Source organism: Lepisosteus platostomus, chromosome 21 (genome assembly GCF_059453375.1).
Source record: "Lepisosteus platostomus isolate fLepPlt1 chromosome 21, fLepPlt1.hap1, whole genome shotgun sequence".
NCBI lineage: Eukaryota > Metazoa > Chordata > Actinopteri > Semionotiformes > Lepisosteidae > Lepisosteus > Lepisosteus platostomus.
This window is the reverse complement of record NC_142631.1, coordinates 16,398,943-16,425,781: the sequence shown is the minus strand read 5'-3', so window position 1 is coordinate 16,425,781 and position 26,839 is coordinate 16,398,943. Positions and strand designations below refer to the sequence as shown.

General features: G+C 37.2%; 1 protein-coding gene across 7 annotated transcripts in view; it reads right to left on the bottom strand.

Moving 5' to 3' along the window:
* dennd1a (DENN/MADD domain containing 1A) overlaps positions 1 to 26,839 on the bottom strand; it is a 265,653-nt gene that overhangs the window by 91,459 nt on the left and 147,355 nt on the right. For 4 of the 7 annotated variants that reach the window (XM_088615121.1, XM_088615126.1, XM_088615123.1 and 1 more), the window contains exons 12-14: positions 17,632 to 17,733; positions 7,192 to 7,317; positions 6,625 to 6,660 (exon numbers count right to left, since the gene is read on the bottom strand). In XM_088615121.1, the coding sequence (XP_088471247.1) occupies positions 6,625 to 6,660; positions 7,192 to 7,317; positions 17,632 to 17,733 (264 nt within the window). The remainder of the gene's footprint in view (positions 1 to 6,624; positions 6,661 to 7,191; positions 7,318 to 17,631; positions 17,734 to 26,839) is intronic. The other 3 variants (XM_088615122.1, XM_088615124.1, XM_088615128.1) reach the window with 1 other exon arrangement.

The following is a 26,839-nucleotide window of genomic DNA, read 5'->3' as shown; positions in this document are numbered from 1 at the left end:
CACAAAGCAATGAGCTTATCTCCAATCTATCTTTCCTAGCCAAGGCTAAAGAAAGTGCAGCAGTCAACAAATGCTTTTCTTGAAAGTAAGAGTCTCTTAACATTTTTTTGTCCGTTTTTTTTAAATTGCACAGTATGTACATAAAATGTACTCACCTGAGATTGGAGTGATTTATTGCAAAGTACTGTGTAGTTGTGTATCCGTTTGGCTTGTTTGAGATTTAAAGCCACACAGTGGGATGACTTGTTGGGTACCATCTTTGAATGGTTTAAGTCACACCATACAGTCAATATGTTCTCTTTAATTAGAGTCTCTAGACTACGTTAAATGAAAGATTGAAGCCACCCACAAATTGTCTGATATAAACAACAGCAGCTTTCTGTCTGACAGTTTACTTGCTTTTACCAAAGAGGAAGTTTTGATTTAATCCAGGCCCCTCTGTCACAATTTTCAGCTGTAGTTTGGGCCATTCCCTAAGGTTCCATTTCAGGATTCTCTTTTGTCTCTATATGTGTTATCGCTGGGGGAGGTAATTCTCAGATATGGTGTTGTCAGTGTTATGACAATGACACAGTGCTCTATTATCTTCATAAAGCCTGACATCCTCCTATTAGGTTCTCACCCACAACTCTGTAGATACTCATACAGCCAAAAGTTTTATTTTACCTACTGTGAAATCCTGTCAGTCTAGATCATTCTCCCTCTGCCTGGTTCAGAGATATCAATCAACGGGGTTCTGTAATCTCAACATGTCTATTGCATCGGCCCATTTAGAGGTTTCCCTGCTTCCTCTTTTCTATCCAGCAGCGCACACAGAACACATCGCCCCCAGTTCTGAGGGGAGGCAGACACACAGTACAGACAGAAATAAAAAAAAAAACACTTCAACGTCTGTGGCGGCAGATTAAAGAGGAGCTTCCACGAGCAGGTGTACACCTCTATCTAACGTGAGATTAACTGATATGGACCGGTTGTCTCTACTGAGAAACCAAGAAGCTGAAATGTGGGGGGATTTTAGTTTGCTGCCTGTCAGAAGAATTAACTACCATCTTATTTTAAAAGGACTAGTTCGGTTAATGGTTTGGAGTGGAAATTTTAAAACTTCTAACACTGAGCTTTTCCTTATTAATTTTCAACTATTAATTCTTAAGGACTACATCTATATCATTACCCTGGTTCCTAATGCCTCCTGCTGTGATTCCTGTAATTAATTGAATTGGTCATGATACTTTCGATCTCATCCCTCGAACCTAATACAATTTGCAGTCTTAAAACATGAATAGAATGTTAATCAATCAGATGAAAGATCAACAGTGTCAAGCGTGTGAGATATTTTAGTGAAACTACTTTTGAACCTTTAGGTACAACTTAAACTGGCACAGGGAAAAAATTAAATTATGATTGATCGCACACATCCAACAGTATGATTGATGTTTATGGGACATCACAGTATTTTAATAAATGCTTTTGAAATACTACTATAGATTTGTATTTCCTATATATTTCTGCTTGTTTAAATCTACTTAAATATATTTGTTTATATTTAAACTTCATAAATTGCTTATCATGTGACCTCCTGTACTGAGAATACTTAAAATCATAAGCATCATAATCATCTATATCCTCCTCCTCATCATCATCATAAGGAGATAAAGGAGCTGATGAGTAGAGCTGTGAAGAAATCAGTAGAAAATTACACAATAGATACTGAGAACCACAAGATGTCACTCTAAGAAAGGAACAGATGCCCGTACATTTGAAAACATGCATTATTCATGCACATCTATCTAGGTGTTTGAGACAATGTCATTAACATAATAATAGTGGGTAAGAAAAGGAAGCTAATATTATTTCCAGAAAATAAAATATCCTCTAAAATGGTTTAAACAATAATAATAATAATAATATCTGGTACTGTACACTGTTCAAAAAGAGATACAGTATCTTATTCCCATTTCTACAAATATTTTCATGTTTTAATACTGAGTATCAACTCAAAACAGGCTGAAATTCTGAAAACAGAAAGGGTTTGTAAAAATATGCAGAAATCACTTGTATACAAAAATAAGACTGTGCATACCATTAGCAAGCATTTTCTCACATCGTATAAACACAGCAAATGTAAGAAGCAAGGCTTCATGAACAATACTAAAATATTATTTGCTTAATTATGATGAGCAGTTTATTAAGAGTTCTGTAACTTCACATAGATATTTAGTGACTTTCAATGGATCCACAATCTAGATCCATTTTGTATGTAGCTCACTATTTAATCATCTTCCAAAATCTGCCAATACATAACAAGTGGTATAATATTTGACATAAGAAGTGAAATATTATATATTTCAGTAGCTCTTAAATCTGACCTGATCCTGACAGATCACTAAAGAGATTATTAGAGGGTCAGCAGGAATGCAATAAACATGAGACTCAACAAGCAGTTGTGGAGAGAAAGGACATAGCATTTCCACATGCTTGCACATGCCGTATAAAGCCACAGATACAACACATAATATTTATTTAGCCTATTTGTCCATTTTAGGGTAGGCCTAAACTGGATGGATAAAAAGGGCAGATCATTTTTACACAAATTAACTTCAGAATGTATTTAACAACGTACTGTATTTAATTATCATATTCTATGGAATAACAAATCCTGTTTCAGTGGATACTAAAAGGGAAAAACATGAAAGTATCGTTTGGAGAATCTGGTTAATTTTATGATTTAAACTACAGGATGGAAATTATATTTACAAACTGTAGTAAACAGTGCTTTAGCTAACGATAATGTATGTTTTATTAATGAACGATGGCGTACCTCAAAATTTTAAATTTAATTTATTTACTAAATAAAAATAAATATTAACATAAAAGTCTTAACCTTACTTTATTATTATCTCTTTATATTATTATAGTGTGTATGGCATGACTACATTTCAAGCACAAAACGACTCATGTTGTTTTTCTGGCTTACACGGTTACATGATTTTAATAATCATACAAAATACACATACTGAAAAGCAGAATGAACAGTTGCAACACAAGCAAAAAACAGATGCCTCCCCACAGGTTTCTATACAGGATAATACATTTTGTTTCAGAAAACAAAAGTGAACACAGAAGGGGGCTTTACCTTATGTACTGAATGCAAAATCTCCAGTGGCATCATAACACAGCTAATTCTAACCTGTATCACTGACATTTTGAGTGAAGGAATAACTTTAAACTTTATGTCCATTTTTGATCACTAAAAGGCGTTTACAAGTCATGTAGAATTTGTGAAAAATCACAAAACACGCACTGATTTCCGTTTTCATCTACAGTGTTATTTGGGAAGATTAGTCCTGAAGACATGGCATGCTTGCCCTCACTCTTATACAATGTCAGCAGCCAGGCTTCAGGACTACATGAAGCTTCTAAGAAAGCTCAATTAATGGGCTGAAGTGGGAAAACAGCAGAAAACAATGGCTCTTATTTATTTGGGATTATTTGCTCTCCACAACGGGCCCTTAGGGCTTGAGAAAATTCCAAAGTAAATACAATTTTAGCAAACGGATTATTTCCAATATCAGCCACGAACGACTTCAGGTTAAAGTTCCCAACCTTTTTTTTTTAAAACATTTTTAATACTGGTCTCTTACACGAAACTCTTAACAGGGCATGCATAGAAAAAAAACAACAACCCCATTATTTAATTCTAAAAGGAAATGGCTTAAGTGTTCTTTTAAGGTTATGATTTCAGTTATTACAAAGAAGATATATTAAAGACTTAAGGCAATACGTTTTGAACTGATTTTATATAGTATAACAAATTAGTTTGCTGTCATACAGCGACAGATTGCTAATGTGTATGTAGTTTCCCATATGCAGTCCCTCTAACAGCTGTAGCATTGTGAATGCACATGTCCAGTGCTATAACTTACTGGTATTATACAAAGCACAGTGTGGAGGCTTTCTTCCTCTAACCTTAGTGTCAGGATCACAGAGATTAACATCTATAATGCTATTATACAGATTCTGCCAATTTCTTTTTGTGAAGCATATAGCTCCCGTATATCTCAAGTTTTGATTGACACCTTTATTTGTTTTATTCATATTACCCCTTTTAAAATATGTAAATACATTGAAATAAGACTTTAAAATAGACCCATTGGGCCATACACAGGAAGGATCACATTCTGACAGCATATGGTAAGAATATTTGAATATTTAAAAAATCCGATTTGGTACTGTTTTATTTTACATCTCTACATTATTTTACATCTTTTACATTTTGTACTTTTCTGTGTATGTGTGAAATGCAAGGTGTTTGGCAAAGCTTGAGTTCAAATTGGTTGAGTCCAAGGCACAAAACATTTGTTAGTCAGTCATCCACATTCAAATTCAAGAACAAAATCCTGCAGATTATGCCACCTGAGCAAACGTTAGGACCCGACAATGGCACTGTGCTTATGAATTTCATTAGGACGGCGATTAATAAATTAGAAAGTATTCAAAATTTTCAAGAGCTTAAAAGTCCCAATGAAAATGGAAAAGAGTGGATAAGTGCTCAAGTATGAAGTCCTGTGCCAGTATAAGTTAAAACTGAAAGTGATAAGGGTGTCTGAAAATCTCACAAAACTTGACATTTGGACTTTGAAGGACATACTGCACAATGCACAGCCCAACACAGTTAAGAGAATAAAAAAGCAATGCACTCAGACATGAAACAGTGACTATAAATTTATGTGATTAAAGTCTATAACTAATACAGCTGCTATCAACAAGGTATAAAAAAGGATGCATAGACTAATTTACTAGGTACTGTATGTGTAATACATTTCAATGTACAGTACTAGCACACAATCCATGAAAATATTGTGCTCTGAACTGCATATTTGTTGAACTAACTTTTCTATAGAAAACCTAACAGGGCACATTTTTCACTGTGCACAGCTCAAAGGAACATCCTGCACCATCCAATCACAGGCTACAGACTAGACTCCCAAATGGCTCAGTTTATAGGGTTTATGCTATGCTTTGTACATTCTCTCCACATCAATGTGTGTGCCATGTGTCCTCTTTCTGTCTGGAGTGTGATCAAATCATTATGATCAGGACAGTGAATAATGAAATTAGTACATATCCCAGAGCCTGTGCTGAGGCAAGTCAAGAACCACCTTAGTGCTCACAAAGCCCATTTTCAAATTTTAAAGAAATACATGACATATTTTTGAATGTACCTAAAAAGCATGACTTCTTTTTCCAAAACAATTTTATTTTATATGATTATTTTGATGTCACAACATATAAGGTATGATCCGGTTAAGTGCAAAATGAGGCAAAAAACTATATATTCTAGCGGTGGGACAAGGATAATGTGCAATGTTGCAATATTTAAGATGATACTATTTTATACCTGTCATGCAGCACCTGTCACAAGTCCACTTATAACATTTTCCTAACATCCACAAACAACATAATACTGTAGTTTTCCCAAAACCATCCCGACTGTTTTTTTTTTAAATCAGTGGGTTGAGTTTCTTGCCCTTCTGATTGACAATTCCCCCCCCCCCCCCCAGAAAGATACTTTTGGGGTTTCATGCACAGTTCCCATTAGCCAGAGCGAACATCAGAAGCACACATTGAGATTCTAGCAGCTGAAACTCCTGAAAGCAAGACAGCTTTTAAGTTTAGAGGATGTCATTGCAGTTTCCAAAAACTCAAACTATGTATGGAAATCACCCTGAGAGATAAATGGGAGTAAATGACAAAAAGTGGCAGGATATTTATGTAAAATACGCACACAGTTTGTATTCCTTTCCTGAAGAAAGCTCCAGGTGGGCCTACATACAGCATGTATTCTACACTGTATGTCATTGGGAACTCTCACAGGACAATGTGAAACCGGCATAGATCCTCCAGATCTGGGTGGATTAAAATGCATTGGGGATTATTGGCCACACAGTTTAGTCTTGAGCAGAGCAAGGTAGGTTTCCGCAAGCTGACCGTGAGGCACACAACACACAGATCATGTGACAACACGAACATTAAGGTGATGCAGGTGATCTCAGTAGGGTGATGACACCTTTGTGTCAAAAGTATACTGAGAAGAGCAAAATCTACACTGAACCACAAAAGCACCTTTGGTAGAACTGAAGGTGATCATATGTGGTTTTCAGACACAGTTTTGTGGTAGAACAGACAGGGTAGCACAAGCCCAGCTGTGCAAGTGATGTAAAAGAATATTACTCAGGGAAAAATTAAGCACTTTCTCACCCTTACGCGATGATACGCGATTCATCTGTTGTTAACAGTACCAGTTTTACGTATTCTTCTAAGAATTTTATATACAGTCCCTCGCAAAATGTGGACTGGGGCTACAAAGTGCAACTTGGAATTGCTTTTACAGGACTTTTGATTTCTGCAGGCTTGTCATGTGGCATTTATATTCCAGAAATCATAACATTCACAAATTCAGTGAATATACAATAACTACAATAATATCACCACCTAAACTTCCATAGTCCTGGTATGACAGCCAATTACAGTGTACCATTCTGAACACAACTTAAGGATCGGGTAGATTAGTTTGCCAATAGCATGCATGCAAATAGTTCCAAGACGTAAAACAACTTTACCTACCATCATTCTTTGATTGTCAATCAAATCTTTCTTTAGCTTATACATAAAAAAACAAAAATGCAAAAAATAAGCATTACGATTTCCACACTGCTTAAAAGGGAGCGAAAAAAGTCAGATCTATCTCAGAACATGTGAAGTACCATGAATGGAATCCAAAAAGGATAAAACACTCTTTTAATTATAATGTCTGACTTTGAGACATTCAAAAGCATCACTCGCAGCTTTTGGAAAACCACACAGCATACAGATTTATACAGGAATTAACAACAATTTACCCTAGCAACAATTTTCCAGACTGATTAAATACTAAATAAGGGTTGTCCATCACAATTTGTAACTTAATAAAAGCACGAGGAGAGCAATGGAACAAGTAAAGGTTTATTCCATGCTAAAATGAAAAGAAACACAATGTTTCGGTTGTGGAGCCCTTTTCAGGTGACCTTCACAGCCAAAAAGTTGTGTTTCTTTTCAGCATGGAATAAATCCTTCATTTCATTTGCAGCCTTCGCATGTTTGAAACACCTACCTATCTGAGGAGAGCAATGGCTGAAACATGCATTTGCTCACCAGTTCAATTTTCAGAGCGTTTCTGTAACTCCCAAAGAGTGCTGCCTGTGCTTTCAGAAATGCACGCGCCACGCCATCCCCTGTGGTTGTGGATACTTTCTTGAGCCTGTTCTTCAGGGCAGAAACCTGAGAAAACAAACAGGAAAATGAGAGAATTCTGATGAACTGAATTCTATTCACCACAGCCTGACTCAGCTTGCATAGATACAGCAGTACTACCTCTTCACAAAAGAGGCTCTTATTGCATATCATTTTAGACCATTGCCACAAGCTTCTCACATAAAGATTCACCTGATGCAACCCATGCAAACTAAGACCCAAATAAACAGGCCCACTTCACAGAATTATAAACCAGGGTAATATATTGCAAAGTTGAGAAGACTTGATCTTTGTAGTTTTTCTGTGTGACATTAAGGTTGGTTCTTATTGGACTCTACATTCTCCTGCAAGGATGTTTTAAAACAAGGTATTTTGTGAAAAATGGAAGGCGGAATTCGCATGACCTAGAATTAAAGACTTGTGAAGAATTACAGTGTTAAACATAAAATGTTTTCTTGTCTTTCTTAATGAGTAATATCCATGGTTCCCACTGCTTTTCTAATTGAGGGGAAGCCAGAGTCTACTCAAGCAAAAGGGGCAGGGCAGGGTACACCCTGGACGGGACGCCAGTCCATCACAGAGCACACACAGACGACCACACTCACGCACACCAGGGCCAGTTTTTCCAGAAGCCAACTAACCTACCAGAGTTGTCTCGACTTCTGGTACAAGTCCCCTAACCCTGTGGTAGTTTGGTATTGGCACTGTTCAAGATACATGAGAATTATCAATGACATATTGAGTGAAAACTTTCCTACCGCACATGACATCAGAGAGATGATGCAGGAAGATTTAGTTGACCCGTCTTTAATGTTTGTATGTCTAGGAATAGTTCGTTTCAAACTCAGTTTTGTCCCTTGTCAACAAAGCTAACTGATTTGAGAATGCAGACTTTGTTGTTTGTTAAATTGTGCTTTTAATAAAGACAATAAGTCAGAAGGCATCTCATGTGTGGGACAGGTATGACATCTGGATCCCACCCAGGAAGAAAAAACGACAACAATAGCACAAATCCAAACGCAACACAGCTGTCAGGCACCAGCCAGTTTACAATGTCGCTGTGAAGACTCTCTGAAACCGCTACTGTTTCACATCTGGCAGTAATCCAATGTGAGCAAAGTATGTGCTTAGCAGTTAAGAGGGTGCATAAACCCTGACTAAGCATGTAAATACACTTTGGCAGAATGCAATCTAGGTCCAGAGTCCAGCATTACATAACCGCGTTTGTGATTTGGAAACAGCGCATAGACCATTTACCAGAGTAATCCCAAGACTTACAAATCTATTGTACACTGGAGAATTGAACATCTCTGAACACAAAAGCCTTTTAGGGGTTTCAGTGGAGCTTACAAAGTCAAGCAAAAAATCCACAAACCAATTCCACAACAGAAAATCAGATAAATACATATCTTCCGATGGGTACAGGAGAGCAACCAAGCACAAATTTAAGTTAGAGACTTGTATGAAGACAATAATAAAATCAAGTCGTATTGAGAAGCTTCAATTTTCTTAAAACATCTAATTAACCTTACTTACAAGTGTCAGCAGGAAATCAGCAGGTGCTTCAAACTGCAGACCTAGAAATCCATTACTTTGTATTTTGTTATTTTCTTGGCTCTCCAAGGCTTATCCAGGTCTGCTTCAAACTTTTTTATTGTCTCTGTTCTTACTCCTGACATAAACTGCCCAACACAAGACAGAACAGGCTGACATGCTACATACATGTTTTGTTATAATTTTGAAATTGCCAATTTATTTTGATTGTGGACCCCTCTAATTGTCAATTGTGAGCACCTGTGGCAATTTCACACCAAGAAAACTACATACAGTAAGGCCTTACAGGACGGTAAGCGTTCGCCAGAGAAATTTTGTTACACCTGGGCTAAGAGCGACTCAGTCTGGGATGCATCTCCCAGCCTCCACTAATCGATCTGACCAATCTGACGTACCCCAATCCAATCGAGCTCCTTATTTAAGGTTAAATCCCAGTCTGTCCAGTGCTACGACACTGAGCCAACGCTTCGTATCACTACCTTTAACTGAAGCGCTTGCTTCTTGGTTTAATCGCTGCAAGGGCACTGACTAGGCAGGACATTTCTTTTTTCTTGCCCTTCCCTCAAGCTGCACGTACTCTCCTCCACAGCAGGTTGAGTCTGCTGGAGGATCTCAGGCAAACGCCACTTCCTGAGTCCCTCTGGGCACCTGCACTTGGAGCTTGGCTTGCCAATTCAACTTGGTTGATCATAACACCTTCACTTGCAAGATAGTTCCAATCGTTGCTGTTGCCGTTGGAAGTAATGAATGACGCAAACAGCTTTAGGCCAATCTGAGTCTTGACCAATTTTGCACTGACTGGCAAAACCAATCTAGTTAAACTGGCCAGGATTGATATGGTGATACCTGAACAACAGACCTCAGTTTGTACTGGTTGAGTCAATGGGGTGCCCAGCGTAGCACACCATTGTAGTAAATGTTGTTGAAATACATACTATACATTTCTAAATTGTTAGAACACTTGGTCATTACTAGTAAGAGCAAGCATTGTCCAAAGTTATCCTTTAGAAACTAGGAAATGGCAAAAGACCTATTTCCATCAGGCGTGGGGAAAATCATTTGTTGTTCATAAGCATCAAACGCATCAAAAACAATTGTATGTGTTTAATTTGCAGTATGAGTGCTGCTGTCTGAAAGAGCTTCTGGGAGCCGCCTGCAGTCTGAAAAGGCAAACGGGCTGAAAGCTGCACTACAAAGTTAACGATCCTCTTTTACTAAACAGATCTACAAAAGCCATGTGGTCACCAAAACATTTTTTGTTGTGCAATGAATGTGATGGCCAAATTCTTATTCAAGAATTAAAAAAGAGTCCTGCTATTTCAGCTTTGCAGCTGGGAGCAAACATCATACAAAGAAGAGTTTTTATGGTATTGGCCCATAGTTAATGAGAAAATAGAGCATGGTATGGGTATTTACCAATCGTCCTCAATTCAGTGTGCTGAATCAGTGGACTGAAGTGAAATTGCTCATTTGGCATTGTATGCGGTCTTCGCTGTCAAAGAGGAGTTTTTGACTTTGTTGACTCTGAAATCAACAACCACAGGTTTGGTATCTACAATTCAGCACAGAACAATTCAATCAAGAAGAATGTGCCAAATAGATTTAACTAATTGTGACTAGGCAGCATGCAGGTTTCATTGTTAATTGCAAAGCTGACCCCAAAGACTTCCCTCATGTCGTGAACTGCTATTTTCTTAGCCATCAGCAGGAAATGTTTGCCAAAGAGTTTTGATCACGTAATGACACCTGTCATTAGAATTGTTAACTTGATTCATCCTCAAGCTATCTTGATGTCATCATCACGTATGGAGATCTTTAGTTGTGCACTGATATTCAATGGCTCAGCAGAGAAATCCTTTTCTCTAAAATCAAAGCTTTCATGGAATCATAAACAAGGATATCACCTAGTTGAAAGACACTGCAAGGTGTTTTGATTTGGTGTTTCTAACAGATGTCAGATGTAACCGAGAAATACAATTCCCCGAATTGTAAATTTCAAGGGAAAAGAGGAAATCTGCATTCAAGCTTTCAAGTCTGAAATGAACATCTTTCTGCAACAAATGCTGAAAAACAAAATGCTGTGCTCAAAATAGAGAATTAACTGCAACCCTCACACTCAGACGTACAGCGGTCTCTTGGCTGGGCTTTGTCAGGAGTTTTAGGATACATTCACTTTGTACAGCTAGAGCCTGGTGTGGCATTCATGGGGATGGATATTTCTAACTTTTCTGAACATACGGGTGTACTGGTTAACCTCAGTTCTGTGACCCTGCAGATATAAATCGTCATTCCTGAAAACAACATCCAAATAAATTCAACCTGCTGCGAATGCAGAAAAGAACAAAAATGAGCACAGAAGGCATGAAATTAGCTTCTCTTTTCAAAACACTCAAGCAAATCTGCTTTATGCTTTCTCCAAAATTAATTTCATCAAGCCTACGTTCCAGATGTGTCTGACGGACGAGCATCTGGGCAGTCATAGAGTGCCACCAAGATCTAAGGTAATAGACCAGATTACACGGCCACACAGCAGCACTACAAAGTGTTCGAATGAAATATGAATACAATTAGGGTGTAGTAACAGTGACTACACTGACATTCCATTAATTTATGCAAGAGCCAGTCCATGTATTGTTTATAGTTCATTTTCTGGTAAGCATGCAGAGTATGAAGATGAAATGAGCTACTTCTTACAGCAAAACAGATCATAAGAAGAAGAATAATCCTCTCAAAAGTGAGAACAAACTAGAAATTGTTAAACAAAAAGAGCCTACATCCTGTTGCTGGAAAAAAAAGACTGCCGGTAATGAAGCAGTCTCAAAGGGCGTTAAGAGTCAGTAACACTGTACTACCTTTTTAACAGCACTGGGCCACAGTACTGTCCCTTTGACTTCAAGAGCTGTTCTAATACTCCATTAGCTTTTAGCACTGCTTTCACTCATCCCCTGATCACAGTGTATTTGAAAATGATTTTTCCTCCTTTGCAATACAAGCTCATCAATTTCTATGGTTTCAGTAAAATTACATTTTCTCTACTCTCCAGGAATATCAGAAAGAGAGAAGTGGAGAGATGAAGGAGTGTTAGAGTCTCTTAGAGGAAATGTACATGGTAGGTTCAGAGGATTTAAGAAATTCTTGGGCTATGATTCTTATACAGTACCTTGGGCCACTATGATACTCTTGAGATGTGCAGAATGACACATGAAACAACTATTGTTTCTATTTATGTTGTGCATTCTTTTTATTTATTGTTGCTGTCATTCTGTAAAGTGCTTTGAGAAGCCACCTTTAAAGGCGCTATATAAAATAAAGTTTATTATTACTTATTATAAATGAAATGCGAGGCCATCACAAGGCTGATACGCACTCATTCACACACATAAGAGGAACACAATTTTTGTAATAGTCTTAATCTTTGTCTGATCTTTATCCGATCCAATAGGTTTGGACTATAGGAAGAAACTGGGCGTCCTGGAAAATATTCTATATACCTTAAAGAGTACTGTATTTATAGACTGATTCAGTTTCCGATAGGATTCAGCTTCCAATGGACTATTTCTGTGCTTCTTTGATTATCTCTTTAAGCAGATTAATTTGCAACACTGTTATCAATGGCTAACATTTTAAACAGTACATGTACAGTATATAATATATGAAATTTTATGTCTATATTGGGTGTCTTGCATTAATGAGGAGAAAATGTGTCCCTTCAATTTGTTATAACAATTATCTAGAGTTTACTGCAAATTGGCTAAACTAACACAATCTACTTGTATAATTGTTATGCAAAATTCAATCTGCATAACCTGATTAGGGCAGGTTTTTTTGAAAGACATACTCCAGGTGTTTGGAATAATTTAGATAATTTGCCACTTTGAGGATCACGTACTGTACATTTGAATGCTTAGGGGAGATTTTTTACAAAGCACACCTCAGCCAGGCCAACCTGGGGCTGGCCAAAGCAGCACTCGTGTATCAGAAAAGTAGTCAGTGGGTATCAAAATAATTAATGAATACACTTTACAAATCCATTTTTAAAAGAGAAAAAAAATAAATTCACGATTCCAACCTCACAGAACCCAACCTCAGGACGCAGAAAGAGCAAATTACACAGTTTAAACCACTGTTCACAGTTCACTGCACGGCAAAGGCATAGAAACATTACCTTTGAAATATGTCATTAAAGGATTGCTTTATTTTAAAACGCCGAACTGTATTTGAAAAACAACCCTCTCCCATTCACATCTAATAAGCCCCAGAGGAATGAGACGCGGGCAAGCCGCGTTATCAAACAATGAGCCTCAACAGTCCTCGTCCATCCCACCACAGCTGTCTCCACTGCCCGGTCAGCTCGGATCCCTCCTTCTGGAGGAGGAAACATAGCTGCCCTGCTCAAAGACAACCTGACAGATGAAAAAAGGCCTTGTTACTAGTGTATAAGCTCTGTGCGGCCCTCCTTCCCTCATACATAAGTAAAATCACATCAGTTTTCCTTATCTGCGATCAAATCAAACAAAAGTAAACAAAAATATTATTCTACATGAATGAGCTCTGCAAAACCAATCTTTAACCATTATAATAACCACGCACAAGCAGGAACAGAAAAAACGCATTTTCCTTCTTGTATTCATGCTTGCCCTACTTGATGCTGAGCCACGGATGAACAAAAAGAAGGTTTCTTGACATTTCTCTTTTTGTTAAAGAGCACAGAAAGTCGCCCTGTTCCCTTCTAAAACCTGGGTTTTTTAAACGGCTTGTAATCAATAAAGAATAAATGTCTCGCTTGCTAAAGGAGGGATGCAAAGAGCAAAGGCTTCTATCAGCTAACAAAACGATCTTGACATTTTGAATAATTATATGAAATACAAAGCTATCGCTTGCTATCGTCTTAAAAATCATTTATAGCGACAACAAAACGTAGCACTCTCTTTCTGTTTTTAATTCAAACATGACAACGGATTTCTGTAGAAGCTAAGGATTCTGCAACGGTAATTAAACAATATTACATGACAGGACGTGTGTGGCTACAGGTTGACTTCACATTGCAGGCAGTCCTGGACAATACAGACCACTGCAAAACTGGACTCAAGATGCTCTGCTGTCATATCTCACGAACGTTCAAGACTCTGCAGTTTAAAAATCAGTCAGAAATAGGTCTCGTCCTGTGGTTCTCTCTTATAATGTGAACATTTATAGTTTGGAGACAATTATAATTCAACCAAGTGCTGGTTTCCATCTTCTTCTGACTTCTCATTGCTCACATATTGTATTGTAATTCACTTAAAAGATATATTAAAAAGAGATAAAAAGATGCTTTCGAAATATTTGTCCATTCTGGTCATGGCAATGTATTCTGATTAAAATGCAATATTACTAAAAAATGCCATTCGTTTCTGCAAATAAGCAGATACATTTGTGCTACTGGATGCAGCCCAATAGATGAGTGGTGAGTAAAATTAGGCTTGGGTACAGACAGTTTTATTAAAAAAGCGATTCTTAATTTTTACAATGAAGAGGAGCACTATGTTAAATTTCATGATCAAGTAGGAGTCCAGTAAATGAATATGTTTCAGTGTTTCAGCCATTTTGTATAAAGAGGCTTAACAAATTATAGAATCAGACATTGTTGTTATAATCTTTGGGACCTTTTAATTGTATACTGTACACTACCGTTAGGTCCAATTATGTCTGAATTTTTTTTGTCAGGAAACAGAAACACAACTCCATATTTAAAAGTATTTTGTTGGGTGTTAAATAATATACATATTTATCATTTTAAACTTGCACCATTTCAGATTGTATAGGACCCACTGAATCAGGTTCATTTTAAAAATTTAATACAAGACAAGTAAGGCAGCAACATTCAATCAAAAAGTAAAGACCACATACTGTGAAAAACAAGGAAAAAAAAATGTTGTGATCCAGAGTAAAATATGAAAAAAAAATTCAGAAAAAAAAGAATGGTCTAAATTGAAAAAGACAGTATGATTAGGTGTGCTGTTAGTGTTTAATCTAAGCAAAGAAGTTAGCACAATAACAACAAATGAAAAGTGATCATTTATAATAATTATTTTGAGAAACAAAGGTTATCCAGTAATGCATGTTGATAACGTTGGAACTTGAATCAGAATCTGGGTTTGAAAGAGCAGCACAAGTCTGTATAAGAAGAAAAATCATTAATATCAGGAGCAGTGTTTTAAAATTTTAGATTAAAAATGTTTCTTTTTTATATATATGATATCCCATGGTGTGTGACTGCAAGCAGGCAGTAATAGTACATAACAACATCACTATTTCACTTTTAATAGATGCTACATTGGACAGACAAAAAAGTATCTGTCTTGCTTTGGCATACTGGTGAATCAGGTGGCATTTAAATGGAGTTGTTGCTAGAAGTGTTCGAAAAGTTTTAAAACACTAAACATGTTTTAACTCTTTTAAATTTAGGTACATATTACCAATTTGTTTTCAGAACAGAATGGTACAAAATGTACATTAAGATTTACAACACATGATCACCAACAGCATTTTTAAAAAAACACGTCTTTTCCGTTTTTTCTTTTAAGAATGATTTCATAACCACTGTAAACTCTTAGGATTTAATAGGATACCACTAGTTGTAAGGTGGAGAGAGGAAAGAGTATTCAAAATACACCCAATGTACTGTAACCTCCCACAGCAACAGATTCTGGAGTGCCATACTGCTGAACCACACCAACCTTTCACAAGAGTCCAGCATTTTTACCTCAATGTTATTTTTTAGAAATCCCACTGCTTAATGGCTTAATTGTACCTCCTGTGAACTAAGCCCAGCAAAAAGGCACAAGAATACCTTTCATGGGCTGTTTACCTCTACAGCATATAAAGGGAAAACGAAGAAATTAAAACTAATAAATCCAGAATTACTACTGTTATAAAATATAAAAGTAAATAATGAAAGGAAGGAAGTCTTTTAAAGCTTTACTACATTCCTCAGCACTAAGTATTTGGGGATTTATTGGTGGAGTTGCTTCTGATGTTATACAGTAATCCAGGATTTCTTGGTTTAATTAAGTCCTGTAAAATAAATACAACATCTGACTGTTGACAAAGCAAACTTGACTCCCAAGTCCTGCTGGTGGTTCCACGCTGCCAGGAAAACGTCTGGTGACAAAAGCCTTGAACTATTTAAAAAAAAACAGGTCTGCAAGTTCGGCGATAAACAACACTGCTGTTACTGGATGCAGGAGGACATGAATCTGGCTTCGTTATTTTGGGCAGTCTCTTTACACATCATTCATTTGTAGTTAAATATCTGCTAGTTTATATTTTGCATTCATTACACTACAAGAGCACATATTTGACGATCATGACTATTTTGCTCAAGGTTCTCTAGTTACCTATGCTGTTATGCAGGTAATGGCAGCCGTCATTTTGACCACAGCCCTATGGGTTACTTAAAGCCATTACCCTGTAACGTTGTTTTTATGTATAGCAACAACACATGTGAAACGAAATGCGATTTTGTTAAACACAGCAAACAGAGTTGGAGGGGATACGTGCAGTATGGCTGGGTTTGTTCCCAAACTTGAGTTGTCTTGAGCAGGAACGACACAATTACTACCTTTATTCACCCCGTCTATCAAAGGAATACTCAGGTATGGCAGAAGCTTCAGAAATAACATACAACCATCTTTGTATATTGCTGTTCACACAATAACTTTCTTTTCTTTCTGACTCAAGCTAAGAAAGACTGGTATTTTAAAAGCATGGAAGAAATGCAGGATTGGCCTCTTGAGATCTTGTTCTACAAATGTCGAGCTCCTTTACCTGTAAGCACTGGGAATTGGGAGTGATGTGGACACTTGATCATAGAAAACAATTATACTTCAAACAGACAGGGGGAATATACCAACCTCACAAAGCAGCATCTTATTATAGATAACATTTAAGAGCCTCGCACAACAATCACATGAGCAATGCCACCTTTTCAGAGAGCACAAAGGATCCATTCCGTTCAAATCAGCGTTTCCCTTCTCATTCATTCGCGGCATTATGAAAGTCAGATCCACATCCTACTTCAAAGGGTGCCTGTTTTTCTTTCTACTCTCAGAAACCTTTGAATAAAACCATGAATATGTGCCGTTCTTCATTTCAAAATATATAAAAAAAGAGTTTGAAAGAACAAAAAAAAACAACAAATGTACAAAATACTTCTTTTTTTTCTTCTCCTAGTCATATTTTCAGTACAGCGCAATCTAGATCAAAGCAAATAGCTGGTTGCTTCAGCTCCCAAACACTTACCACCTTCGCTTTCTCTTTGATCTTGTAATTAAGAGACTACTTCAATAGCAGGTGGCACTAATATAGTCCTAAGCAAACAGCATATATATCTGTAGCCACATAGAAACAACTATCTTGCAAATAACACATTGCTGTTATTTAAATATGAATTAAGTAAACCTTGATGCATCACTAAAGAAACAAGAGCAAGACCATTGATGGAATAATTTGGCCAAGAAAACAGTCATAATGGATTTTGAAAAGAGCCTGTTGTCCTCAATTACTCTGCCCACAAGAAAACAAGCTCTGCAATTTTAGATGAATGGAAGAGCCCAGCAGGACAGAATTGTCAAAATGGTAGCAAAATTGTAAAGCACTTTGCCCATTATCTTTAAAAAAAAAAAGGCTCCTATTTTTTGCTTCTAAATGCAGGAAAGGGAGGCAGGTGAAGAGGTCAAGGTAAGCAGAGAGCACACAGGTTTCGGTGTACACAACAGCAGGAAAATAAGAGAGGCTCCTACTAACCACATCATTAGGAAGACTTTGAAGATCATCAAACGGTGTTTCTAGTGTGTTGGTGTCCACATTGAGGATCACCACTTCTTCCAGAGCCATGCATTTCACTTTCTGGAATAGAAAGAAGAGAGAGTTATGAAACTTACGCACACCTTCATCCTAAATGTTCGACCACATGGTACAGTGGCTCAAGAACATCACAAGGAGCAGGCAACATTCCTCAACTTCTTAAGCTCAATTCAAAATACTTGATTCGTCCTCAGGGTAGCTATGAAAAACAAAGCTGGGAGACTATTTATTTTCGGGTATGTCGTGGGTGTCTCGCAGTTGCCAATGAAACAAGAAGGAAAACAGGAAGTAGTTGTGTACGCAGTCCAGTACAGCTGATTTCAAAGCACAGGGGACGTCGGGTAACAGACACAACACAAGAGCAGGCAGTGCGCGATCTGAATGTGAAGCAAGAGTCAGGGGAGGGCAGTTTGGGAGTTTTGGGAAGGCACAGGGAGATGCTGAGGAACAGCGCAGCCCTCAGGCACTGACTCCTCCCCAGCAGGCCGGAGGGAAGGGAAAAACGTGGACAAGCAATGGCCCAGGAGAGAGTAACAGCACATCTTCATATTCTGTTCCGCAACGCCATGTCAACAGCTCCTCCTTTCTCCACCTTATCTGCTGTGTAACGAGAGGTTGGCACACAATGGCCGGGCTGTGTTCTGTGCCTCTGTAAAGGATGAAACAATTCCCCTCCTACCTGTAAAGAGCTCTGGTCTCTTCTGGGACAGAAAACGTTATATGAACACGAGGCATTACTTATGCTTTCATAATTACTATTTACGCTTGGAAGAGAGCTGGTAACTGACAGGTTGGATTCTGAAGTTACAGGACAGTGCAATGCAAGGCAGACATTACTGAAATCCATTTTCAACACAATTTAGGACATAAAACCTGGGATGAATATTGATTTCCCATCTTCACATATTTGAAAATAATAGTTGATATGCATTCAAAAATCCATCCATCTTCCAACTGTTTCATCCCGTTCAGAGCTGAGGGGGTGCTGGAGCTATTCTGACAAGCAACAGGCACAAAGGCAGGATACACCCTGGACTCCAGTCCATCATAAGGCAGACACAGACAAAAGCACAGAAATACTCGCACCAGGATCATTTTCCCCAGAAGCCAACCGACCCACCCAGTATGTATTAGGACTATGGGAGGAAACCGAAGGACCCAGAAGAAACCCACATATAAATGGGGAGAATATACGAACTCTGCACATACTGTATAGCACACCAGGTCTGGGGCTGAACTCAGAGTCCTAGCAATGCTAACCACTGTGCCACTGTGCTGCCTGCATACAAAAATACATATTCTAGGTATTTCCTAGAATTCATATATGTTTTTTTCCTGTTTGTGTCTACACATTCTTCAAAATAAATATTACAATTGCAATAATTACATAAAATATTATACGTGACACAGATGATTCAAATACACAAATAAGATTAACATTTTTTAAGTTCAGTTGATTGAACACCTCAGCACCATGGCAACACTTATATAACCAGATGTACAGTTTGATGATGTTCATTTATATCTGTATCAGTTTTTAATTAACATTTACAGGTGACTTAGAATTTAATTTCCCTGCACTGTTAGATTTAGTGAATATTGTGTGTGAATACTGGTAACAAACAAAAAACGTACTGGATACTGATACACTTCAGTAAGCTGAACTTAAGGCGATTAATAATTTGGCATCATACTTTGTACGCACTCAAATGACTGTATATTATGCAAATATATCCCTCCAAATCTCCTGGAAATGGATCATTAATGAAATAATTGTCTTAACAAATAATGACACACTAATTATGTTATATTGTAAAACGAGTAAGGTACAGTTTCAGTTAATAAGGTGCAGTGCATCTTCAAAATTATAACAAAGGAAGGAGATTCACAAGTATACCAAAAAGGGCTCTGGAGTGCTTCAGTCAGGAAAGGTGCTTGTTGGATGTAGGCTGAGACCTATACTGTATTTCATTAACTATTCCTGAGGAAACACAGACTAATTTAAGTGTATGGATCATGTAGCATACAAATACTGTATGTCCACCATATAGGAACCTCTTCAGAGCACTGACATTATAAAGGTAACCACAACTAAGTTTTGCAGGAGCGTTTAGCTTTGTGAATGACTGTTTAATGTGATTACTGTGAAATACTGCACTTGTAGCAGTCTGAGGATGACGTGAAGGTTTATGATTCAATTTGTTTTTCTCCATGAATAAATACTCTACGCAAAGGAATTGTCTTTCCAGTGATCTTATTATGGAGAACTTTGATAAACAACAGAAAGCACTGAAATCAGTTCTATTACACTAGCACTTATATGTTAGCAAAAGAAAAATACCAGTGATGCAAGCAGAATCTCTTTATGATTGATTAAATTCTTAAATATCCTTGTGGCAGTTCCAACTAAAAAAATGACTTGAGAACTATAAAGGGCTGTGTGAGAAAATACAGCCTGAGGTAAATATTGCTTCATCCCAATGATGAAACAGCCTCTTGCTATGTATTCACTTTTTCATTCTCTTAATCAAAAATTCAGTTCTGCAGAGATCCTCTTCCACTTTGATGGGGCTGTCAAATATATAAAAATCTAAAATAAAACTGTCTTGCCACTAAAGAACACACAAGCGTCATAAAAGACAACGGGTCTTTTAATTTGGAGTCCACAACTTTAACAGAATTAATAGACGAACTTATATTTAAAGTACATTTTACAATAGCCATTGTTTTCAAGCTTGAATGGTAAATTACTTTGGTTTACGTTTTTGACCAGAGGGTTAAGGTCCCAATAGTAAAAACTTTTAGCAACTCAATATAACTACTAACACTGCAGTTCCAAGTTTTTAACCACAACAGAAAATATCTTTCTAGGCTGGAGAATTTACTTGGAATTTCAGATAGTGCCTTCAGTGGGTTGCTCTTCTCCTTGAAGGAATGCAATTTGTTTCTACAGGTCGGCTACAGTATATGTTTGATGTCCTCTGGTGTTCCCCAGGGGTCTGTACTAGGACTTCATCAGATTAGCAGACACTGAATATTCTTCCATTTAGCCATGGTTTTCAACATCATTTCCCCTTTTATACTAATGATACTCAGATTTACTTACAACCAAGTCAGGGATGGATGTGTCTGGATTTAAATTTTGGATGTTACAAATTCTTTTGCAAACTGAACAATGATAAGAAAGTCTTGCCACTACGTCAACAACTGTGAAAATCACGTCGCCTTAGGGTGGCTATTGTACAAGGTATTGTTCGAAAATGGGAAATATACAGGGCTTTTGTAAACTTCGTCTAACTTTTGCTCTGAATTTTTAGCCCATTACCTTAATGTCTTTCTTTCATCTAAGGAACGTTGACTAACTTTGACAGTCCTGTCAAGGATCACTATGTAGAAACTACTACAGTACACCCATTCGTTATAACTTGATTACAACATATTCCATATTAAATGAGAAATAATGAGTCTCTGTTAATGCATCTCACCTTCAACATGCTTATTTAAACTGACATTCTTATAGCTATTGTGATACATACTGTATTGTCTATCTATTGATGTAATTATTTGATTATTTCATCCTTCCATCCACTTTCTAACCATTTCATCCAAGTCAGGGTCACTGGGGAGCCGGAGCCTATCCCTGAAAGCAACGGACACAAGGCAGGGTACATCCCGGACGGGACACCAGTCCATTCCAGGGCAGACAGACACAAACACAGGCACACACTCACTCCTGGGCCAGTTCTCTCCCACGAGCCAGTTAAGCTACCAGTATGTCTGTAGCTATGCGGTGGCTCTGTGGCTAAGGATCTGCGCCTGTGGCTGGAAGGTTGCCGGTTCAAATCCCGCAGAGCCAGCAGAGGAATCCTACTCCGTTGGGCCCCTGAGCGAGGCCCTTAACCCCAACTGCTCCGGGGGCGCCGTACAATGGCTGACCCAGCGCTCTGACCCCCAGCTTCTCTGTGTGTCTGTGTGTCTCATGGAGAAAAGCTAAGGTATGTGGGAAAAAAAGACGAATTCCTAATGCAAGAAATTGTATAGGCCTAATAAAGAAACATTATAAAAAAAAAGTATGTCTGTGGACAGTGGGGGGAAACTGGAGCACCTGGAGGAAACCCACGTGAACATGGAGAGAAAATGCAATCATGCAAATAACAGCCCAGGTTGAACCCAGGAACCCAGACCACTGTGCACACCTGTTTATTTCATTTTGTTTTACCACGGCTTTCATTCTATAACGCTTTCTTCATAGATGAAGCAGTATAATTCACTGTATAATTTTACGAGTATTAGTTATGTCAATATTTTAAGCTTTAGGTACGTACAATATGGATCAGGGACAGTGACAGATAAGAAGATAAGAAAACTTAAATATACAAAAGCAATATCACCCCACGTTGCTTTTCTGGTTGTTAACAGTTTAATGACCCAAGAACCCCATTAAGATTTTTCTTTGACACTCTCGGTGACTCAGCATTCACAATGTAACTGGGCAGGCTGTTCTATAAATCCTTTGTCTAAAACAGTGCCTCCTGCTCCTAGTCTGGAATGCAGTTGCATTTGACTTCGATCTACACTGTCTGGTGCTGGTCTCTGTGTTCATTCTGAAGAAAAGGATTGGAATGACTTTGTCGATCTTTGTTTTTTTAAAAAAAAACTGTGGACGCCTTGATCAAATCTCCCCTCAGTCTTCTTTGTTCTAAGCTAAAAGGATTTATTTCTTCTAATCTTTCAGTATATGACATTCCTCCCAGGCCTAGTATATCTCGGCTGTCCCTTTTCCAGACTTTTTCCAGTTGTGCAGCACTTTGTCTTTAATGTGGCAACTAGACAAACACGTTATTTTAGTTGTGTGCTACAGTACAGTTTTAGCATAACCTCTTACATTTATATTCTATCAAATTCAATCAAGTTACATACTTCCTGCCTGCATTAAGAAGCACTAACAATAACACAAATTTCTTAATAAGTAATGAGGTACATGGTTTAGGTTTTTTTAATCCAATTCACATAAGTATTGTACATTCTTACCTGTATGAAAGACAATAAATGATACCGAATGTTACTTTCCTATAATGTTTCTAAGTGAAAAGCCTTTAATGTACACTAAAAGGCTGATGTCACTAGTAGACAAAGTAGACATCAACCGCCAGTGTTTTTTTTCATGCAGCTATTATTTTAAATTTAAATTATTATTTTAAAGAATCAATGTAGCACCACTTGATTAATATGCAAATGTTCAGTACAATTTGAAATTCCGGCTGAAGTACATTTGGTCTCTGTGGTCTAAAAGCAAGAATATCAATTGTTTGATTGTTTCTAAGTACTTTGCACCTCATTCTGATAAAGTACTGACCCACTATTCTGCATTATACAAAATAGTGACCGGTTTAAACAAAAATGTTAAGTTAATGATGGCAAATAAACAAAATTGTATTTTATTCCTCCTATCGGCATATTGATTATTTCTATTTTCAAATGCATCAGGGTTTTATATTTAATAATAAAAAATAATGATAATAGTTGTGCTCTTAACATTAAAACACAAAACTGTTAGTTTGTGCAATTTCTCCAGGCATGCCTCCCAGTTAAATCAGTGTATATTGAGCTAGATATGATAGCTGCATAGAGCCATAAATGTGTTTGAAATACATTTGTCAGTTTCAATAAAGACATGCTGGACTACAAGCACGCATAATGGCAAATAGGCAATACACTTTCAATATTGGTAAAAACTTAACAATAACTGAAAGACCACAAATTGACTTTTCCAACATATAAAATACAGCAATGGAAAAAGTATAAGCGCAGCTTTTTAAAAATAAAATTAACTGGGTCTACAGGTAAAATATACCCAGCCATATTTTAGCCCTAACCGCAATAAAAGGAAAGAATCTTCATTTTGTCATCATATAAAATAAAGAAGGACGCATAAACAGTCTGAAAACCCAAAATATTCTGTGTACTTTAAAAAAACTATTGACTAAATTAAACAATAAAGCAAAGTTAAATAATGAAAAAATCCACAAATGCTGGTGCGTTTTTACTGTACATGCAAGTTTCACTTTTAGTGCAACAGGAATATAAAAGTTTATACACATGAATAACAAAAAAGCCAGTGCCTTTCTTCGTGGAAGAAAAGGAAAAACAAGAGGAGAGCTTCTTAATTGTGACAAAAATGGCCCATCACAAAATCAAATGAATTATGAATTCGCCCTGAACCAGAAAGGGCTTGGAAATGCAGTTTGTTTACTATGACATGTTGTCTTCTCCTGAGCAGGAAGACCTGCGTATATAAAAGTTTATGATTTTAATGGCCCAGCCAGTAGCCACAAAGACTTAATGAAATCCTCTCGAGATTTACAATCTGAAGTGGCTATTCAACAGAGAGACATGGTAAGAGGAGACATGGCCTTTGACCCTGCAGCCTTTTCATCCTGCTCAGCGTGTGGCTTTCTGACCCCCTCCCCGTGAGTCCCCACCCTTCTGCCAACACCTACCCAGCTTCTCAAGCTCCCAGCACAAAACACTAACAGCTGCACCTCGCCAACGTGCCGCATAAATGTACCTGTTCATCAGGTTCACAGAGCCTGACAACAGCCACTGTGGACACTTCTCAACCATGTAGCTGGAAAATCCAGAGCTCATGGAGCTACCTGATCCCAACAGTAAGTGCACTTAGGGCAAAAAAAAAAAAAGTTTGTACTTCCTGAGATCCTGATATTCCTCTCTGTAACGTCCTTCAAAGGCTTGGATCGTTCTCCGCCTTCAGAAAGACACTAATCCAATCTATTTATTTTTCTGGAAGCAGTAAGTCAGTAATAGTAAAATTATAACGTAAAAATAAAAAGTCACTAGATTCTAGTTTCAGTAAAACGCTGAATTCCCCTTTTACTATGTACGTAGAAATATTATTGATATTGGAAAACGCAAGAAGAGAAACAACTCCTGAAGTTCTGTTGACACAAACCACTTTGTCGAGACCACAGGAAAGCACACAAAAATGTAAAATTTCCAACTTTGAATATCCATATGAAAACATTAAAGATCACATGCTAACACTGACTGAATGTTTTGCACTCGAGTTCACAATTTATTTGGACATTCTGCTCAATGCAGCTGAACAAAGGATCTCAGATTAGAAAAAACACATCACGCACTGTATTAAATATCAGGGCCCCGGCAATCCATAAACAAGATGGTATCTCATCTCGAGAAAGGAAGCCAGCAGATAACTTGAGCTTTGGGCTAGCATCTTTCTCCAGGTTACAAGTTTTTTTTTTGACAGAACACAGCCATGTCACAAACACTCAGTTTTCCCTCTCTTCTACATTGCAATTCAAAAAAAGTGAAGTGGTCGATTTGATATGTTCATTACAAAGCATTTTATAAGTAAAAAAATTATGCACAGACATAATCTACAATAGGGAAACAAACTGGTGATATTTAGATAGAATAATTTTAAAAACATATAATCTCTATTATAATAATAGTAATACCAATAAAAATACAGGACTTATATACTGTATCTGCATCTTAAGGTGAAAACACACTTCTCTGTTACTGCAAATTAGGAAACAATGACTCTACTAAGTGGGTCTTCCTTTTTTTTCTCCTTTCGAACTGAAACTGTAAACATTTAAAGGCGTTATTAAAGAATTACATTTCTGTGTGCCCAACCAAACACCTATGATAAAATTTGTTTAGCAATGTTTATGGCTCTGTAGTTCCCAGTATTGTATACTGAATAATTAATATGTTAAGTTTTGGGTGACGTGGGTTAAAAATGTTATAACTGGAGGATATGGAAAGACATCTTGAAAATATTATCTTCTTGTCAGAGGTTAATAAACTAGAGATGGCCATTCAGCCCATCTTAATAAATGCTGCTGTTAATTAAACAGAACAAAAGAACAATTATCAAACACACTTCATCCAAATCAACAACAACTTCTTCTGTGACACAAGTGGCAGCACAGTACAAAGGTCATATAGGGTGTAATTCTCTTTGTATGTGGACAAACATAACATTTTTTTTTTACTTTTAGAAAAAACCTCCACATTCAATGTGATTCTGATTAAGAAATTAAATTCAATCCCCGATTTAACAGATCAAGAACCTTTAGGACATGGCTGTTTAAAATAACTTTTGTGGTCACCTTTGAAGTGGGTTTATAGATCTCTGGATTTGAATCTCCTCCGTAATGACAAACTAGGTGATGATAGGAAAATTGAGAAGATAGACATCAGAAACAGCTCCTGACTTTCCAATGGGATTCTTTTATAATAAATCATGGTCTTGGCCTTTGCCCCCAAAGAGGAGACTATCTTAATGCAAAAGGATTTCAGACAGGACAAATTTTAAGTGCAAAGCACTAAGATAAGTTCAATGGATGTACTTAATAAAAAGCAAGAGTTGCTCAAAAACAAAAATACATTCTTTTTAAGGCAAAAAATGCACTTGTGCATTCTAACATTTAATACATCTTACACAATCCAATTTGGTTTATTAGGTGTCTGTTTTTTAATCTCTCCATTACATTGTGTAATGTTAAATTTTAGGGATTAGCAATGAACAGCACATCACGTTTCTTCAGCATTTTCATTTTTACAGCATTTTATTTCTTACCTTTCATAAAACATTTTATGAATTTTACCGAGCATATTTTACTTTCTAATATGTATATTATTTATATATATTATAATATATATATATATATTATTTTTGGAGTAAATACCAACTTTTCTAAAAGCTAAATTGCATGCTTACCAACCTACAGTATAATGTATCCTGAAGTGCACATGTCCACTCAAGGAGCCCTGTTTGAGCTCGTGACCAATATGTTTTGAGTCAATAAACTTTGAGTACCAGCCACTGTCAATCTCGGATGCATTAGGAGTCATTTTGGCTTCTAAAGCCCTTTTATGTTCTTAACACAGCAAATGGAAATCTCACATGGTAGAAAACTTGAAGGACTGAAAATATAATTGGTGGTATAAAATAAAAACAGACACTCAGAGGACTCTAAGGAGTCTCAGAACTCCTTTTTGAGCGTGTCTTTAATCTAAAAAAAAAAGGGGAAAACAACAAACATGAGGTGCGACTGGGAGGGTCCAATGGAAAAGAACTTGCTGCCCTCAGCTTCCA